The sequence below is a fragment of the Colletotrichum higginsianum genome (assembly GCF_001672515.1).
Source record: "Colletotrichum higginsianum IMI 349063 chromosome 7 map unlocalized unitig_7, whole genome shotgun sequence".
NCBI classification, from domain to species: domain Eukaryota; kingdom Fungi; phylum Ascomycota; class Sordariomycetes; order Glomerellales; family Glomerellaceae; genus Colletotrichum; species Colletotrichum higginsianum.
In genome coordinates this window covers 2452838-2472325 of record NW_017263917.1, presented here as the reverse complement: position 1 = coordinate 2472325, position 19488 = coordinate 2452838, and the positions used below count along the sequence as shown (strand labels likewise).

The 19488-nt window shown below is 56.4% G+C and overlaps 6 protein-coding genes across 6 annotated transcripts; 4 read left to right on the top strand and 2 right to left on the bottom strand.

Annotated features, from left to right (window-relative positions):
• Positions 1 to 101: 101 nt before the first annotated feature.
• Positions 102 to 1686, top strand: CH63R_10438 (ADP,ATP carrier protein; the record flags this gene model as incomplete). The annotated part of the gene is made up of 5 exons (XM_018305412.1): positions 102 to 140; positions 440 to 461; positions 590 to 666; positions 821 to 1066; positions 1123 to 1686. 5 exons carry the CDS (start codon positions 102 to 104, stop codon positions 1684 to 1686), a joined length of 948 nt encoding a protein of 315 aa, XP_018154836.1.
• Positions 1687 to 2642: 956 nt separating this feature from the next.
• CH63R_10437 (uncharacterized protein) lies at positions 2643 to 3156 on the top strand (the record flags this gene model as incomplete). The annotated part of the gene is made up of 2 exons (XM_018305411.1): positions 2643 to 3047; positions 3109 to 3156. 2 exons carry the CDS (start codon positions 2643 to 2645, stop codon positions 3154 to 3156), a joined length of 453 nt encoding a protein of 150 aa, XP_018154835.1.
• Positions 3157 to 9795: 6639 nt separating this feature from the next.
• CH63R_10436 (Extracellular serine-rich protein) lies at positions 9796 to 10811 on the top strand (the record flags this gene model as incomplete). Its single annotated transcript, XM_018305410.1, has 3 exons — positions 9796 to 9844; positions 9905 to 10244; positions 10529 to 10811. 3 exons carry the CDS (start codon positions 9796 to 9798, stop codon positions 10809 to 10811), a joined length of 672 nt encoding a protein of 223 aa, XP_018154834.1.
• Positions 10812 to 11739: 928 nt separating this feature from the next.
• Positions 11740 to 12645, bottom strand: CH63R_10435 (Cytochrome b5-like Heme/Steroid binding domain-containing protein; the record flags this gene model as incomplete). The annotated part of the gene is made up of 2 exons (XM_018305409.1): positions 11740 to 12249; positions 12346 to 12645. 2 exons carry the CDS (start codon positions 12643 to 12645, stop codon positions 11740 to 11742), a joined length of 810 nt encoding a protein of 269 aa, XP_018154833.1.
• Positions 12646 to 14181: 1536 nt separating this feature from the next.
• Positions 14182 to 16156, top strand: CH63R_10434 (uncharacterized protein; the record flags this gene model as incomplete). Its single annotated transcript, XM_018305408.1, has 2 exons — positions 14182 to 14538; positions 14612 to 16156. The coding sequence occupies 2 exons, from the start codon at positions 14182 to 14184 to the stop codon at positions 16154 to 16156; spliced, it is 1902 nt and encodes a 633-aa protein (XP_018154832.1).
• A 1262-nt stretch (positions 16157 to 17418) lies between these two features.
• On the bottom strand, positions 17419 to 19164 carry CH63R_10433 (BTB/POZ domain-containing protein; the record flags this gene model as incomplete). Its single annotated transcript, XM_018305407.1, has 3 exons — positions 17419 to 18566; positions 18629 to 18838; positions 18987 to 19164. 3 exons carry the CDS (start codon positions 19162 to 19164, stop codon positions 17419 to 17421), a joined length of 1536 nt encoding a protein of 511 aa, XP_018154831.1.
• Positions 19165 to 19488: the final 324 nt, after the last annotated feature.

Sequence of the window (19488 nt, the reverse complement as noted above, 5' to 3'; positions counted from 1 at the left end):
CGACTCGCCCTTCCGTCTTCACATCTCCTTCTACTCCTCCGTCCATCTCCGCTCATTCTTTTCTCTGAGGTTGATCTTTTGAGAAGAAACCCACAGCCAAAATGTCTCCTCCTACCGACCAGAAGGTTCTGGGCATGCCGGTAAGCTATCACCCCCGTCTCCTTTTATCCCGAGCCTGCGCGAAAAGAAAGAATTCCCTCGCCGGCGACGTTACTTCCATCCATCGTCGGTCTACTCTCTATGGCCATCGACTTCCAACTCTGGTTTCATCAAGAGGCGGCCCATCTCGACCTGATGGGCCTCGTTCGATACGACAATGGCCAATGCTCGGCTTATCGCCGCCGCTGAATGCACCGATGGACGGAGGCCGAGAATTTTCTTGAGCGCTGGTTGGAATTGATACACCCATTGAATCAATGTGCTAACTTTTATCTTCTAGCCCTTCGTGGCTGACTTCCTCAGTATGTTCTACCATCAATGACGTTGCCGTGTCAATGTCACTCGTCAGCCACCGACTTCGGCGAGCTGATGTGGACGGCGCGATACAACGAACCAAATCATCCGAATGATCGCTAACAGATTCCTACAGTGGGAGGTGTCTCTGCCGCTGTCTCCAAGACTGCTGCTGCCCCCATCGAGCGTATCAAGCTCCTCATCCAGAACCAGGTCAGTGAAAACTCTCTGTACCCGATGTTGACAAGTGGTCAGCCAAAGGTCATCCGGGTCTTCCCGGTGTAGTGTCAATACGCAATGACACGTGACCTTGGTCCACTGTGCCAGCTATCATGAAGCTCATGAACCGCAACTAACAGCCTCATAGGATGAGATGCTTAAGCAGGGTCGTCTCGACCGCAAGTACGACGGCATCGCCGACTGCTTCCGTCGTACCGCCGCCGACGAGGGTGTCATGTCTCTGTGGCGTGGCAACACTGCCAACGTCATCCGTTACTTCCCCACCCAGGCCTTGAACTTCGCTTTCCGTGACAAGTTCAAGAAGATGTTCGGCTTCAAGAAGGAGCGCGACGGCTACGCGTGGTGGATGGCTGGTAACCTGGCCTCCGGTGGTGTATGTTTCCCCTTCTCTTGCACTTCACGAAACAAGTCGACTGACATTGAATGCAGGCTGCTGGTGCCACTTCCCTCCTCTTCGTCTACTCCCTCGACTACGCCCGTACCCGTCTGGCCAACGACGCCAAGTCTGCCAAGAAGGGTGGTGAGCGCCAGTTCAACGGCCTCGTTGACGTCTACCGCAAGACCCTCGCCTCTGACGGTATTGCCGGTCTCTACCGTGGTTTCATGCCCTCCGTCGCTGGTATCGTCGTCTACCGTGGTCTCTACTTCGGTCTCTACGACTCCATCAAGCCCGTCGTCCTCACCGGTAACCTCGCCAACAACTTCCTTGCCTCTTTCGCTCTCGGATGGTGCGTCACCACCGCCGCTGGTATCGCCTCTTACCCCCTTGACACCATCCGTCGTCGCATGATGATGACCTCTGGTGAGGCCGTCAAGTACAAGAGCTCTTTCGACGCCGGCAAGCAGATCATCGCCAAGGAGGGTGTCAAGTCTCTCTTCAAGGGTGCTGGTGCCAACATCCTCCGTGGTGTTGCCGGTGCTGGTGTCCTGTCCATCTACGACCAGCTCCAGGTCCTGCTCTTCGGCAAGGCCTTCAAGGGTGGCTCCGGCTAAATGCCTTGACACCTCTTCGTGTATAAACTCTTCATCGGTGGCGGGTTGGCAGTTGGCGAATACCCGGGCTGTGGGGATTCGTGGCTGGCTAGGATCAGATGAGGATTCGGTTGACAAAAGGGGTGAGATGGAAGTTGCGGAGGGACTTTGGATGCGGACGCCACAAAAGGTGGCTCGTCTGCGTCGGCCAGTCCTTCGTGGTTTAGACTGGCATATGGCAAGGCGTTCTCTTACATGACCTGAAGAGCTTTGCTTGCTACCTAATCCACTGTAATTTGTACACTAAAGCAATTCTCGATTGCATTTGTTCACGCAACCTCTTTCTCCGCCGGACTCGACTGGCTTCTGGTTTATCCTGGCGTGGATTTTCCTTGGTCTTGCATGAATTGATAGACTTCCGTGGTACAATAGGAAGATTTCTTTGTTTCTAAGATTGAAGGTTTCCAACTACTCGTGCTCTGTGATTTGAATGAACGAGTTTCATTCTTCGGCACAATGTGTGTAGATGATGATTTAGTGATGATGACGATGATGAGACGTGGCGTTGAGAGTTTGCCAGATCCCAAGTTGCGTCGACGTGATTGGTCAATGGCGCTAGTGTCGTGATGCGCGTCTACACCTCCGCAGTGACGGTGACAGTCGCGTCTCGCTCCCACCCCACATGCTCCCCGCCCTGATCGCCTGATCCGAAGTCAGATCAGATCTCGCACTTCAGCGAACGCACCCCCTTGACATTTTGCTTGGGGAAGTGGGTTATCACACCTTCGACACGTGGAACTCCTGTCGTTACTCGACTGCTTGCGACTACCAACGAAATCTCGTCACCTGGGAAGACAACCAACCAGCCAGCCAGGCAGCCAGCATCGTCCCGAACTTCTCGAGCCTTCATCTTCCCCGACAACACGAACGCGCTTCCCTTTTATTGTGATCTATTGTGACGAGACCAAACCTCCAGAATGCCAAGACAGTCAGCACAGCCCGCGAAGCGCGGTCGTCCCGCCAAGTCTCAAGAAACCGCCGCCGCAGGCACGAAGCGGAAGGCCACTCAGCAGCCCGCGCGAAAGAAGTCGGGGCCTTTTGAACTCTCCGACAGCGACGCGGCGACGCGGGTCGTCGTCGACGAGGACGATGTCGAGGAGGCAGCGGAGGAGGAGGAAGAGGAGGAGGAGGGTGAAAGCGCCGAGGCGCCCGATAACACCATCCCGCCCGAGCTGCTGACGCGGCTCCTCCACCTGTTCTTCGAGAAGGACGACACGCGGCTCAGCAAGGACGCGAACGCAGCGGCGGGCAGGTATATGGACATCTTTGTCCGGGAGGCCATCGCGCGGTGTGTTCACGAGAGGCCCGGTGGCTTCCTCGAGGTGAGTTCGGGCGCGTGTTTCCTGTCTCGAGAGGGTGCAGACGACTGACGGTGTGGTTTAGGTCGAAGACTTGGAGAAGATTGCGCCGCAGCTGCTCATGGACTTTTGAGGAGCGGCGGCAACAAGTCGCAGTTGACAGCCCCCGATACTATAGCGAAAGATATCCGGAATGTTCTTCACTATACAACTTCTACATTTGGGAAGACGCTTCTCCCAATGGGGATGGGTTTCGACAGTGTCATTTCAACATCTCTTCTTGAATGGGGAGGCAGATCTCGTCTCCAACTTGCCATTGTAGAGAGAGCCGCGGAAAGGTGCCTACATTGTTCACCCTGCTAGTTTGCCATAGAGCTTCTGGGAATCAGGAAGGGGCGTAGCGGGACGTCCAAAGAATGCTCTACACGGGTGGGTAGGAAGTTGATCATCTAGACTAAAGCGCCCAGAAACTCTTCGGGCAGCCCGAAGGACTGCGGCCGGACCTACTCCTTCACAAGGTGTAAATCCCCCGGCTTTGGTCACTCCACGTCGGCACCATGGCGCCAATGAAGACGCGAACAGACTGTGCGGCCCAGGCTTTCACGCAAAGCCGTTGTGGTTGTGGCTTTGGCCTGCGGGCAAGCCTCTCACTTCTTCTTCCGGTCGATCAGGTGGATGAGCAAACGCATTTCTGCTGCAACTAGCAGACATGATCGTCAAGCAGCGGACCGGAGGTACACAGAAAGTACACCATGTTGATCCGCTTCAAACAAATATGTGTACACATGTCTTGGCTGCATGTGCCGGACAGACGGCACTAAAACAATAACAATTTGGATACCCGCCGCCGGCCCGATCGTGTGATAGACAAATGCGCCGACTATATGGTCTGTACAGGCATCAGGTCTTCGGGCCGTTCACGATGGAGGACTTGCGGCCCCATCAAGTCGTTCAGATATCCCCTCGCTCTCATGTCCTGCGACTTTGAAGATGTCAGCCGACCCTGGTCCGTCATCGTCCTCGGACCAGACCGCAAGAGTGAATCAAACCGGCCGGGACAAATCTGTCATTCGAAGAAATGAGAGAGAGAAGAGGGCTGCCACTCTTCCTGCCTCAGACCGAGTCGGTGTTCAGACGAAACATCAGAGGGGGGTGGGGAGGACGGGCAAGCAAGCACGAGCTCATCGGGTACTAACCTGCCTCGATTGAGCAAAACAACAATGCCCGCGGCTCGTCGGCAAACACGTACCGGCTCTCGACGAGGACGAAGGGTCTTTGTGTGTGTCTGAGGCGGGAATTGTTGGGACGAAACCCGACGCTGACACGACGAACTTGGCACCTCTCGGGGGGTTTTCATCGTCCAGGTCGGGGTCACAGCAAACACGACATTCCGGGCAGGATCCCCCATCCGGGAAAACCATGTCAACTCGGTCTCTAGCTGCATTGGATTGGAGCATCGTCTGTAGTCCAAAGCACAGGAGTTGTTTGTGATGGGGGCGAGTGGACCACGGTGGTAAAGCCTAAGCCATTCGGGGGAGAGGTTTCGTGACGATGATGGTCCCTTCCAGGCTTTTTCTTTTGGAAAGATGACGGGCATTTAAGCGGTTGAGAATGTCAGCGGCGTCCTGAACAAATGAACAGCTTGTAGAAGAACTCTTCGTTTTCTTTCCTTGGGACTTTTCGTTCGATCGAGACATAGTTGTTGATGGTCAGTGCCGTCTGGCGAATTGTAAACGGCCATAGTGTCAGAGCAGAACTTGGGATTCTCTTCCCCTCTACCTCCTGCTGGATGTCGTCGGCCAGAAACCGCCATCTCATGTCCCAAACCCATCCCAGACAGAAAGCAACATGGTAGTCGTGAGAAGTCCTGATATACAGATCTAGGAAAAAAGCACGGCCGCGGTTCTCTTGACACGCACCACGGCTTCCGACCTCGTCGAGCTCAAATCAGCCTCGAGCCTCAAGACTCGCCCTGTCCCTTTCACGCACGAAACACCAACTCTTGGACTTCCTTGGCTTCTGTGAGTCTGCACTTTCTGAAATCCATAACGACCTTTGTTCCTCGTGACGTGAGATGGGACCGAGTCCTTCTGATCGCCCTGTACATCCTAAGCGTACCACATGCCGTGCCTGATTTCTAAGACTACTCAAGCAATGTCCAAGTGGAGGTCGTGGATTGTTTTATGCCACGAGGCTGGCATGAGCCTCGTCCACCAACACGTCCAGTGAGTTGTGTCTTGAAGGCCTTGACATGTAACAGAAACACTTTTGCGTTCTCAAGTATTGCCAACTCTGGTAACACTCTTGCCAAGCGTTGGCTGGGAAAGAGCGAGGAAAGAAACCTGACTAAATCTGGCCCTCACTCACGGTTTGGCAGAGTGTCGGTGAATGAGTCGTGAAGCCAGCCAGCTTCGTCCAATGTTTCCTGACACCTCGCCCCAAGGGAGCTTCTCCTAGCCGCGGAGACTTGGGCTTCAACGCTAGCGTTCGGAGAAAGCGAATGTTTGTGTGCGGGAGTGTGTGTTGAAGAGATGTTTGGCCCCATGTTCTGCTACCCCGTTGCTCGCCTTCTCCCAGACATGACGGGACATGACGGGACATGAGTAGTTGAGGACCTTGGCGGCGGCACAGGTTCGCCCTGCTTCCGGTTTCTTTTGTGCCCAAGGACTACCTTGCGTGCCAAGCCAATGAATTGTTGGATAAGGAAGAAGAAGACAAAGGAATGGGTAATGGGTGATGGGTGCGGGATAGTGACCGAGGTCCAAGATGACAGTGGCGGTACGTAACGAGAGTTTGTCTCTTCTTGGCGCGCAAGACGAACCAACTTGGGACGAAGCTCAGAAGGCGTGAAAGTGTCAGCTCAAACGAAGATATAGTTTCTGAACGGCGGCGAAAGGGCCTGTCATTTCAACCATGGGTTGAAACCCCTAATCCAGGCTACCCAGTGCGAACGCCACTATTCTTAGAACCCTCCGCGTAGCCAAGCGGCAGTTTGGTTGAAGCCGGAAATTTTCTTGATGGATTTTTGACGCATCGATTCGTTACTAAAAACCAGAGCGTTTCGTTTCTGCCCCGGCCTAGGAACGGCGGACGGCATTCGAGTTACCCTGAGACGCCTCCATCCGAAGAGATTTGCAACCCGCATGCAGTTTAAAACAATCTTTGATCAAGTAGACAGCGGGCGAAAGAGGGTACTCGAGGCTATAACGACAGGCGGTTATACGGTCCCGGCGGCGGTGGCTGGAAGCGGCTGTCTCTTCCGTGAGACGACCCTTCGACTGCCTTGATGCTTCGACGGGTGAAGGGGAAATGAGGAATCCACGTGGAAGGGGACGGCGACTAAGGCACCCGTGGGACGGAGGAAACATGACAAGCGTCTGTAGAAGCAAGGCACCCCTGTTTTTCTCTGGGACAAGGAGAGTGATGGGAATGGGTCAGGGGGCATGAGAGTCACGAGGCGAGGCAGAGCCAAGAGTCGGAAGGCCGCTCCAAAGAGAAGGGAAAGGGGCATGAAAAAGGCATGGGGAGGCGCCTGATTGCGAGGAATTACGATCAAGTTTAGCAGTGTGTGCGGCGGGTATGTGGATCATGCTTGAACAGTAGATCTCGGGAAGCTGATCTTGCGTACCTAAGGCTGTCTAAGTGTATTGGCTAATTTTCGGACACAGGCAAAGACATTAAACGGATTGGATATACTAGGATAGATAGATTTCTTCTCCCTGCACTGGAGGGTGACCGTTGGCCCGAGAGGCAGGGGGGAGACATAGGAAGCAAGGCGGCAGGGTACGGGGGCGGGATAACCAGACGCAAGTGCCTCCGTTGACTGACTGACCTGTCTTTCTTCCTCGACGGCCGAGGAAATGCCATGGCCAAGGGCTGGGCGAGGGCATGACGACGTCGTGAACGTGGTCTTGCTGGGCGAGTCGGGCGTCTTCTAAAAGACGGGGATGTGACTGGCTTGGTTTCGTCAAGACGGGCTGACAGACGAAGGAGCGGCCAAGCAATGACAAGCAACGGCAGTGTGACGCAGCGGTTGGGAAGCTAAGATCAGCAAGGGTGTCGGCTGCTTGGGTTATCTTGAATCCTGGTGTGCAAACTAATGTATCGTCGGCAATTTTCCGTTGGGGTCGTCGGTATGCAATATCGCCAGGGCGGAACACGCGGCGGGACGACGGATGGACGGACGACTCAGGGGTCTTGACAGGCCCTCCCGCCAACGGGGCAGAACTGGGGTGGGCGGGGGGAGCAAAATGGCAAAGCGGCAAACGTGGTTGAAAATGGCCAAGACGCAGCAAGGTGGTCCGGGACGAGGACGAAGGACGGAGGACGCAGCAGTGATGGGGAGGGAATCCGTGGTTGTGGACGGAGGGGATGAAACAGGGTGCGTTACGGAACTGTCAGAGGGCTGAGGGAGAGTGTCAGTGAAGCACATCCGAGCGCCAGCCTCTTTTCGGCAGCTAAGGTTAGGGCTTCAGCCAATAACAAGAGCTACCAAGGGGCAGTGGGAGGATATGTTATGGGTCTCGGAACCGAGGACGAATCACGACGGGGGTGTGAGTGCGTGTCCTGGCTCGTTGGGCGAACCGTGCGTACCCAAACCTTATTTCGGCTTCGACGTCGTCCGACTTGGATTGACACGCGCTATCACCGCTTGCCAGTCTCAACTTTTTCTTCTCTCTCTGCTCTTCCCATTCACGGTTCAGATGGACAGTGGTGGGAGGGGAGCAGGCACTCAGCTGATTACCCCCGACTAGAGGCGATGAAGGGAAGTCGTGGCTGCCCCGTGGCCCGTCTTGGTCTTGGTCTTTGTGCCGTCTTGGTAGGTGTCTCCTCTCTTTTATTCTTCTTTTCTCTACCTCCCAGACACGGACTCGGAGCGACAGGGTTGCATTCCCCCATTGGCCTTATGGTCGAAGGCCGACTGACGGGCCTGTTTTGTGTGGAATGTAGGTGTCTCGGTGTGCGAATACGTATGGGTGTATGTGTGTGTGTGTGTGTGTGTGTGTGTGTGTGTGTGTGTGGCTCGGAGGTTTGACGGGCTGAAGTCCAATCATGATGAGATAACTTTTTTCATTTGCTTTTACCTTTCCATTTTCTGGCGAGCAGACGAACCGCAGTTACTGCCAGTGTTCCTCTCGGATCTCTTTTCTATCCTGTCAAGATCGGCCTGGTCCCAACTTTGACGACGTTGCAATTTACGACATTGGCGTAGCCTGTGCGTGCGCCACCACCGGGCGTGTGTCTGATTGTCTGATTGCAAGCAGGTGCAGCAGCGTCGCTAAACCCAATTGCCGTTCAGCCAGTCTGGCCTCCTCGGGCCCGTCATCTTCAGTTGACTGACGTTGGCCTGCCGCGGTGTGTGGCGTGGTGTCTGTCAGTGGCACGAGTTCACAGCCCGCGATGAAAGTCCAAGCTCCCTCGTGTCAACTACCTTTGTAGGCCGTCTCCCCCATCGGGGGCCGTCCGTCTTGCAACTCCTCGGATCTACGCTTCCAGGCCCTCCTCATTTCTTTTTTGTTGTGCAAACGAGCGGTAATACTGTGCCCGGGTACAACGGCTTCCATTCTCCTAGCTTGTATCGTCTTGCTTGGAAGCCGTCTTGGCCGGCTTTAGGGTCTTCCCCCATACCCATCTGCTTCTGGCAAGCCACTCGGGAGACAAGGGTTCCTTACACAGCAACCTGACCAAGACCCCATCAAACTAGGTACGGATGTTAAGCTATGCGGTAGTGTATTTAGATTGAATCCTAAGAGTGGCTGCAAATGCCAAGTCGGGGAAAGCCACCGACGACGGCAGCAAGCAGGACGCAAGCAAATGCGAGGCCCGGCAGCGGCAGCAGCAGCAGCAGCAGCAAAAAAAAAAAAAAAATCAATGTAAAAAACGGTTATAGGGGATCAACAAACAACATCCTGTAAGCTTGGGTTCTAATGTGTTTCCCATTGTCCCAGACCTGCAGAATTGACCAAACCAGCCGTCGTTCCAAGCCCACCAGACAGAGTCGGTACGGCGGGCACATTGGCCCAGGTCCAGACGCAGGGTAGGCTCTCACACCCATGGCCTGGGTGCCATGGTCAAAACGCGTTTCAACCACGCTGCATCAGCCTCCTCCTTCTCCTCCTCCTTCCCTCTCTCACCTACCACACCCCCTTCGCAACCAACGTCCATTCGCCTCGTCTCGCCTCGCCTCGCCTCGCTTCTGCCGTCATTTGCAACACGCCCATGGTCGAAAGGGGGCCCCCTCTCTGGCCCTTGTCCACTGACGTCTCGCGGTGGGCCGGTGCCCGGGAAGGGAGGGGCGTGGACATGGGTCTTTGCCTTTTCAGATGCTCGACGAAAGACAGCGACAACGACGACGACGACCACCCAATCGATGCAGCCAGGGGGCCTGAGGGTCTGGCTTTTTCTTCTTTCCGTTGTCGAGGCTTCCTATCACTGGGTCTTGGGACGATCCCGAGGGTTGCTTAAATTCATGCCGTTCCCTCGCACCCCCCTCCCTCTCTGTCTGGTCCCTCTTCTTTCCTAGAGATTCCATCAACAAACAATCTTGAGGCGGGATTTCCTAGTTACTTCTTCCCTTTTCTTTACTTTCTTCTCGAATCTTTAATTCTTCAACTTCTCCAAAGGCTAGTCCTACCAAGCGCAAGTCGCTTTTTGCTCGATATTTCCACCGTTTAGTACCGCTACTCTCGCTCGACTCGTCTCCGCCGACCAAATATTCACAACACTATTCTACTGGTTGATTAAGAACCACATAAAAGACTCTCTCATCAAAATGCATATCTCGGCTATGGTTGTTTCGGCTCTGGCCGCCGTTGCTCAGGGTAAGTCGGAGACCCAAGTCATGACGCCGAGGGCAAAGAGACTAACACGACCGCTCGCAGCCGTCGACGTGCAGGTCGTCTCCGTCGCCTCGACCAACAACACGCTCAAGTTCTTCCCCGACAAGATCAACGCCCCCGTCGGCTCCATGGTGCAGTTCCAATTCCGCGGCGGCAACCACTCAGTTGTCCAGTCCACCTTCGACAACCCGTGCATCCCCATCTCCAACGTAAACGCCTCGGCAAAGGGCGTCTACTCGGGCTACCAGCCTGTTCAAGCTTCGGCCGCTATGGGACAAATTCCCGTCTTCACCGTCATGGTCAACAGCACAGCGCCCATGTGGCTGTACTGCTCCCAGGGCAAGCACTGCCAAAACGGCATGGTTATGGTCATCAACGAGAAGTAAGTCATATCCTGATCCACTTGGTCCTTTTCTGGCCCAACTTTCTGCTTTTTGGTCCCCTGTGTTCTTCGCCGCACATGTCAAGTTGTCAAGCCGGGACCCGTCTGCGGATGACGCATCCGTGCCGCTTTGTGGCTGTACCACGTTTCATCCTTCGGACGATGATACAAGACGAAACCCGAGGGGCGCATGGACATAATCACACAGCACCCACTCATCCACTCATCCACTCACACACATTTCACACCAAATGGCCCAGACACGATGCTAACAATTTCAACAGCTCCAGGGCCAACGCCACCCGTACCATTGAGAACTACGCCCAGGCCGCAAAGAAGGTCCCTCAGGCCCAGATCCCCGGCGGCGGCTCTGCAGGCGGCAACGGCGGCGGTTCCGCCTCTCCCACTGGCGGTGCCGGTGGTGGCTCCAACGGCGGTGGCTCTAACGGCGGTAGCGGCGGCGGTTCCGGTGCCACACCGTCCTCTCCTCCTACCGCCGGCGCCGTCTCCCTCAGCGCGCCCGGTACTTTGCTGCTCGCCCTCGGTGCCGGCTTCCTGCTCTTGTAAGAAGCGTCGTCGTGACGACTGTGGGGTTCGGGTCAGGCCGGGCGTTGGGCTCTGGCTACGGTGTACACTTTTTGTGCTGATGAAACTTAATACCATTCACTTTTCCTTTTTTAAAACCTCATCATTCGTGGAGGGCGGTGCATGTCAACCGCTGGTTCGCACGGTACGGGCGGGAAGCCCGAGAAAACCAAAAGACTAGAAGGGGGGGTTATCCCCCTGTGTATATGGGGATCCATGCCGGGAACGGCGTCAATTGCATGATTTGCTATAGTATCTAAATCGAGTTTCTTGATTCTGGCATTTGCAATCTATCTCCACGCGCAATTGTCTGAACTGTCTGTATGTCGGTACCCGTGGGCTTGGCCACTCAGGGCGACCGGCAATCACGTACACGGAACACTCTCAAAAACCAAGCTCGAGACAAGCTTGCATCCTTCGCCACAGCATTCAAGCATGGTCGAATAGAGGACTTCCAAGAAACCAAATGTGGTTGACCGAGCATTTCCACCTGAAAAGCAATGACTCCTCTTGCCCCTCTTGGGCTTGTTCTCGGTAATGTCACCGGGCTCCCAAGAGGATTGAAATTGAATATTAGAGGGGGCGCGTGGGTGCGAAATATGACGGGTTTGCGCGTGACCAACCAACAACCGGTCCTCGGCCCGTTACACAACCCCTTGGCGGGTCGATCGGATCTTGAAAGTAGCCGCTCAGAAGGCAAGAGAGCACAGCATTATGCTTGTCACATTTAGTTTGTTCAGATTCGTCGAGCAAGTGATTCGCAGGGTATCTGTGAACGCATCGTGACAAGCTGCACATGGTTGGCGCTCCCACAGTTGAGTCCGTGGCAGGGAAACGAGCCGCCCTGTTCACAGTGCCTATGAACGAGACAACATAGTATTCAAGCACGCGCGGTCCGTCATCATGGCACCTAGTTCTGGCCCTCCTGCCCAGGAAGCTTCCTCGGGACCCTGCCCTTCTGCGCCTGCTCGCACAGCTTCTTCTTGGGCTCCTTCTCGAGCCAGTCGGGATCCCTCCTGACCTTGCCGACGGCGCCGTACTTGTCGCTCTTGGAGAAGAAATCGACCCAATGCTTGAGCGCGTCGTGGACCTTGGCGCGGGCGGCGGCCAGCTCCTCCTCCTGCAGCCTCCGCATGTCGTCGTAGGACCAGTGGCGGTCGATCTCGGGGTCGTCGAGCGGCAGGAACATGGCCTCGACGCCGCGCATGTCCGGGGTGCGGTCCTCCATGAAGCAGCCCGTGACGAAGCCGCGCGAGGCGTCGCGGCCGGCGAAGACGTTGTAGGAGCCGCCCGGGCCGTAGATGCGCGGGTTCGCCGAGACGTCGAAGATGGTGTGGTTGATGGCGAGGTAAATGGGCTTCTCGGGGTCCGAGCCGTCGTACTGTAGGAGCTCTTCGGGGGTGAGGTAAACGGGGCCGTTCTGCGGATGGTAGTGGGTTAGCCTCTGCAGTCGTCTGTAGGATGGACAAGTGTGTAGGAGTGCCTCTCCGCAGAAAGGAGGGCTGAATGTACGCACCCATTTGGACCGCCAGTAGCTGGGCCGCAGGTACCAGGGCTTGTTCTTCTGGCCCCAGAAGAAGCTCTCGCCATTGCTCTGGAGATAGCTGAGGGCGCAAGATGCGAGGAGGAGGAAGCTCAGCAAGCGGAGGATGTCGACGTAGGGGCTGTACACGTCCGCCTCAGCCTTTGCCTTCTTGGACCTTTTGCTCTTCTTCCCCCGCGAATGTTCGGCCGGGGTGCCCGCAAACAGGTTGTCGTCGTCCTCGGCTTGCTGCACCGGCTTGCGCTGGCGCACACTGGGAGATTCGTCTGCCATGGCCGTGGGTGCTTCTATTCTGCGGAGGGGGCAATTGGTAGTGTCGTTGGCAGCGATGATGTTGAAGCCAGGGTAGACAAAGTCAGAGTGTTTTGACTGAAAGCTAGGTAAGTACTTGAATGATCGACAGAGTTAAGCTAAAAGCAGAATGAAAGTGAGAGTAGGAGAGAGCGAGAGAGAAGCCCCCCTGTCTGCTGTCACGTTGTCGATGTGGGGTGACAAGCGGAAGCAACGGACAGATTTCTAGAAATAACAGAAGAACCAAAAAGCAGCTGAATGGATACGCGGACAGTCAAGCACGTCTGCAGGCTTTCTGCACTCCGCCAGCGGCAGACAAGGTAGGCGGATGGACCGACCGGTGACGAGGTGGAGGCCGAGAGCGAGGAACGGGGGTGTGTGGCCCGGCGGGGGACGCAAAGCCGCGCAAATGGCGAAAGGTGACTTTTAGACGACGCGTGATAGGTTGCGGCGGATCCAAGCCATCCGATGGAGAGAAGTCCCCTTTTCTGGGACCACGACGAGTTGGGGGAGGGGGGGGGGGGGGGGGGAGCTTTCAGATTGATGCAGGAATGTTCCTGGAGGAGGGCAAGTTACAGATAGAGTACAGCCCTCTGGAGCTGCATTCAAAAGAATCGGGCTTCCCTAAACTACTAGCTGTGGCGCTGACAATATATAGATACGGATACAGAGTACCGGTTGCATGTCTCAAGCTTCCAGAAGCTGTCGCCCTGGTCGATATACCCGGGTAGATCAGTACCTTCAGTACCTACCTGGCCTAGGTAATCCGTAGAGGGACACAATAGACAGAGCAGGAACCCCCACTTATGCGACACTTGGTAGCAGCTGCGCCGGAAGCCAAAAGGCCGATGCTGGCGGTAGCAATGGGATTGGAACTTGTCAAAGAATCCATCATCGTCACCTTATGCTATTCAGTCCTGACAGGCATGAAGGCTCTCCGGATGAAATGAGCACCATATGCCATTAAGCACATCAGAGACAACCCGGAGCAGCTTTCGAGGATATCGCTGTGTCGGGGAGCAGAGTCCCCCCCCCTTACCACATCCAGCAGCAGCTCCCAGCTCTGGGCTAACCAACTTTTTTTTTTCTTGTGCCTAAAGGCGGACTTGATTATGTCATTCATTGACGGCCCAATCCCCGACGCTAAATGAACCATTTCGCTAGGGCAATCCATCCGCGTCACCCAGACAACCCGCCTCCAGCTCCAGCAGCACCCGCGCCCGCGCTGTAAACACCCATCGGCCTGCTCCCACCCATCAATTCGGACTGGGAGATATCTACATACTCCTCTAACTTATTCTACCTACCTACATGATACCGCCTCCATCAAGGTAGTACACTTTTACTCCGACGCTTTCACGGCCATCCACCGCGAGGCGCGAACACATGCAAGCTGCCTTCGAGCTCCTGGACACGAAGCAAGCTCGATACTAGCCACGACATCGCCTCTCAAAGACCTTCCCAGTGTTGCATGATAGAGCATTGCCCGGTTAACACAGCAATACACTCACCTTCACCATGGCCGATAGTGACGACCAACCGCCCTCGCCAGGGGGGCCACTCAGTCCGATGACTCCCGATCGCGCAAACCAGAAGCAACAGGCCCGCAACCTCTTCACATCGCCTCGCAGCAGCCCCGGCGGCCGCGACAGCTCTGTGCACGACAAGATATCCCAGTTCAATAACCTCGCCATGCAGTCCAAGACACTCGAGCGCAAGACCGCCGACGCTGCCCTCAAGCGTGCCATGCTGGGTCGCGAGGAAGCCGAGACCGAACTGCGCCGCTACCGCGACGAGTCCAAGGTCCTGCGTGTTCAGTTGGAAAAGGGCAAGGAGCGAGAGCAACGCGTCAGCGAGCGTCTCGAGACCGTCATGGTAAGCCCACTCGCTCGCCTCTGCCTCCTCGCTCAAGGGGGGCCCTCCCAGCGTTGCTGACTGTGCATTCAAGGAACAATACGGCCGCGCCAAAGAAACATACGCCCATACGAAAGCAGCATGGGAGAAAGAGATTAAGCTTGCACGCAAAAAGACATTCAAGAACGAGTCCCAGATCATCAAACTTCAAGAGGAGCTCAAGTCCGCCCGCGAAGGCTGGCGCCTGGCCTCGGACAACCTCGACGCCGAGAAGCTGCGCTCCAAGGCCCGCGAAGAAGAGGCTTTTCAGGCTCGCTATCAAATGGTCGGCATGGAGCAGGAGCTCGGCGAAGCTTTTGAGCGCATCAAGATGCTCGAGCAGGAGCGTGACGCATACAAGACCTTGGCGGCGGAGGAAGAAGTCGCCCGCATAGCCGCCGAGGGTCGCATCCCATTACCCAAACCGCTCGACGCCGAACCCGACGACGAGTTTGCATCACCCAAAAAGAAGAAGAAGGCATCGCGATTCTCGCTTTCGACGGTGGACATAGTCTCCTCTGCCGCCAGCGAGGAGGAGATTGAAGAGCTTTCTCTCCAAGTTTCCTGGGAACGCCAACGCGCAGACCGTGCATACGAACTCGTCGACTTCTTGCAGGCCGAGTGCGAGCTGCGGTGCTGCCCTTGCGCCAAAACCCACAGAAGACAAAGTATCGTCTCCCCGAGACAGAGCCTGGCTTCCAACAGGCCAAGCATCATGTCGCCGAGGCGCAGACTCATGCCGCCGGCTGAGATAGCCGACGCCAGTGACCTGGTCCTTCTTCGCGGAAGTAAGGGGTCCTCTGCGGGTCGCCCATCATTCGGTGCTTCACAGAGCCCCCCGGCCGATGAAAACGTCTTCAAAAAGCCCGATGCTCCCAGGAGGTCGAGGGAGGAGCGCCGGAGCACCATCTTCTGCGCCCGCGAGGGCATCTTCCGAACGGTGTCTCTACAAGAGGCCGAGGAGATCGAGGCCCAGCGGGAGCAGGAGAGGAAAGAGCACGAATCCAGCGAGGAGTCTCCCAATGAGCCTCCCACTCCCCACGATGCTCCCCCGAGGTTCTCGCGCACACCCTCTCTCGAACCCCCTGACTTTGCTGTCCTCGCCCAGGAGCGCATGTCGCTGGCATCCCTCCTCAATGCGCCCCACGGCGGCGCCGACGGCGAAGCCCACACCGCGCCTCTTCCCTCCATCCCGACCATGCCTGACATGGAAGACCGTCCAGCGGCTCGTTCCTCAAGAAGCCCCTCGCCGAACCCCAAGGATACCGTCCGCCCACACACAGCAGCCGCGTTCTATACCAAGACAACCACAACGACCGTCCCCGTCCGTGATGACAAGCCAAGACCCCAGCCTAGGGTCGAACGCGGCCGCACGCCATCAGGTGGCGACTGTCAGATGTCTTTTGACATCAACAACCCCGCCATGACCCCTACCATGACGCGCGAGGAGGCCCTGGCCCGCATTCGCGAACGCCGAGGACGGGCCCGCTCCATTGCACAAGGCACAGCGACGCCCCGCAAGAAGATGATTGAGGGTGCTGGCGAACGGCGTGATGTTAGCGCCCCTGCCGGTCAGCCGTATCCCAAGGCGAAGGTGTAGAGTTCCTTATTGTCCGACGCGGGCTCGCCGGGCGGAAAACAGGGCACCGCCGGATCAGTTCGCCCCAGCAAGGATGTCGTCTCGCCCAACGTACATGACGGGGACTATGATGTCGTCTCGTACTACGTTGACAATGAGGCCTATCCCCGATTGACTGAAGCTCAAAACATCACGGTGCGGAGCCGCCTGTGGAAGCTGACGCGGGACTCGCTCGCGCGCAGCTCGTTTGGCTGGTCGGCGACACGTACATAAAAGAAGAAACAACAGAAACGCGCAAAATGACACGGGAAAAGGGAAGGCGTTTTGGTTCCCGGGCACGGGAAGTGGCATACCCAGGAGCTTTCCCGCATGGCTCAGGCGTTTTTCTTTACATTTCGTTTTTCTTTTCCCAGGTGGAGGGAGGACTCGTTTGCTACTTGTTATTCGTTCGGCTGGCACCCTTCTCTCTATTGTCTGCATAGTCAACGGCGTTTCTCTTGCGCCGGATTTGAAAAGGGGTAACGGCCTACCTTCATCCGGGGGGAGGGGAGGGGGGTGAGGGATATTTTGTTTCGACGAGGAGTTTTCTTATTTTCCCAAACCGCAGCGATTGCGATTACACACATACGCATATCCTGCCTGGTCTTCTGGTCCGGTTTTCGTCACCTTTGACTGCTGTGCATTATGATGAAAATGAGGGGGCTTTGGGAGCTGGACGAGAGAGCGGGATGGCAGTATTGTGGTTCCATCGCCTTGTTCTTCTTTCCTTCCTCATCCTTGATGCACGCGCAAACCGAGTTAACTTTCCTCTACTCTCCCATACTAATGTGTGCGCTATTGCCGCACTTTGATACTTCATTCTGCATTTCTCACACTCACGCCGACTGTTATGTACACCTCTTAAGTGGATTCAAATGAGGACCATGGCCAGACGAGTGGTCTTCGAGAGCCGTATACGTGTGGGACGTGAAAGACCCAAGACCGGTTTCGCACATTGCCGCAAGTGTCTAAAACACGTAACCCTCTCGCAGTCCCCTCCATCCTCTTCGCGGTGGAAGTTGTAAGATCTCATTCTCGTCAACCCCCCCCTCCCCCCCCTCTTCTCTTTGATTCGTGGTATAGGTATGTATATACAGTAGTATTGAGTCGTAACGTCGTGTAGCATAAGAGTTGATACCCACCTCGACCCGTTCACTCTCATTGTGTTCACCGAGCATGGTCGCACCACAATCCCTCAAAAGCCGCAGGGGGTGTTAAAAACGCATCAAACAAGGGACCTCGTCTCATCCGTTCAAGAAGCCCCTAGAGGTGTTCCTCGCGTTCTCCGAGCTGTACGCGTCAAGCTTTACGGCAACGAGCACGACCTCGACGGAGCTCTTGCCGCCCCGTGACCCCTGGATCTTAAGCCTCCATTGGCCCGAACGCACAACCCACTCTTCAGCCGTCAGCGCTGTTTGGCCGGCGGCCGCGTAGCCATGCGAGTCGACCCGCCTGCGCTTGCGCGAGTTCGGCTGGGATGCGGACGCTGTTGGGGATTCAACCCCGTCGGCTTGGCCAGTGCTCGAAGCCGCGGACATGGGGTTCGCGAGGTGCAGGTCGTCATTTTCGAGGGCGTATGACTTGCCGTCCAGCATGATGGAAGTATCGGTGTCGATGAGCACGCGAACAAGGTCCTCGCTCAAGGGCGTATGTCCCGGGGTCGGGGGCTGGCTGCCTGCTCCGCCCGAGGCCATCAGGAGGCCTAGGGGCTGGGTAGTTGGTGGGAGGTTCAGCTTCGTGGCCACGACTTCGAACAGGCGTGCAATCCGGGCACGGGTGTCCCTGAAGAACTCGGCGCGGACCGAGCCAGACTGGAAGTGCAGGCGGGTGCTCTCACTGCCCGTCTCGAGGACTAGCTCCGCCGCACGATCGTCGACGTAGGGGCGCGCATAATTGACCCAGCCTGACAGATGTTCACCCGGGGAGGCAGAAACATCGGCTGCCACGCTGATGCCGCTCTTGAGGATGTCCTCCAAGCGCAAGACGATCTCCTCGCGGCGCCGACTCTGGTTGTAGCTGATGTGATGGGGTATAAGCCTCTGCTCCAAGCCCTTGAAGTTGAAGTATCGGCAGTCACGCAGCAGCTCGGCGCGGTGGGTCTCATCGCGGATGGTGACGGGGTACCCACGCAAGAGGTGCAGGATCTCGGAGAATGTTTCGGCGGAGCGGTTCGGCACGGACGGCGGTAGGATGGACGGCGGACGCAGGAGACCTTCGCGTTCGAGGCCGGGAAACAGGTCCTCGGGATTCGAAAAGAAGACGGCGAAACCGAGGGAGAAGAAGTTGGGAGAGTTGCCCGGGTCGGTGAAGATGTCACGGGGTATTTGGAACTCGCGGTGGCCAATGGATATAAAGATGGACTCTTCGTAGAGCTGGGATATCAACTTGGGTACTGCCAGATGTGTTGGTTAGTGTGGCTCGGACGAGGACAGCGGCTTGTTTTGGCGAGCGTACGGCTGTAGAACTGGGCATCTGCAAAGAGGCGCACAAAATGCGTGCCGTCTCGAGGCTTGACATGATACCCTTGAAGGTGAAGGGAGATGTCGGCAAAGGTCTGAGGGTCGCGGTCGATGTAGAGAGTGCGGATGGCACTGGACAGATCCTCGCCCGTTTCCTGTGCCTTCTTGATCTGGCAGTAGAAGTATTGGGAGAAGTAGGAGGGCGCTAGCAGTGCAAGTTAGCACAGCAATAGAAACCACGAGTGACGTGCCGTTGGGCCCAAAGTCGGACAGGCATCATCGTGTTGGGCGGGGCGCGGAGCGAGACCGGGGTTTCCGGTCAGTGTCGAGGATAGCAGAGGTTGCAAACGCACCATCGGACGAAATGGAGGCGCCAGAGAGCTTGAACAGTTCGTTGCCTATTTGGATGGGGAAGACGCGCTCGTGGGGGAGGATGTGCGGGATCTTGGCGACTTGAGCCTCGTCGCGCGGCGCCGAACTCCTTGAAGGCGGGCGGGGTCTGGCGTTGTTGTTGGCGTTGGCGGCCGACATGGCGGCGGCGACAAGTTGGCGCAATGGATCAAGATACGGTGCGGAATGAGAGATGACTGGTGGTATACAATTCTCGGGGTCTATTCGGGCGCGAAGCTCGGGAGGAAGCTGATCATCCTACGGCGCGTTGTCGAAGCACAGACCAGAGACATGAGCATGCGATGGCGATGACGACGGCGAAGGCGACATGGCCCAAGGGTACTGATACCGCAGTCTGCGTTGGGACGTTCGCGCGAGGGGTGTATGGACGTAGACAGTAACAGTGGCAGTAGGAGATGAGGTGCCTTGGCTACGATTCGCTGGTTCGAGGCGACCAGGGGGGGT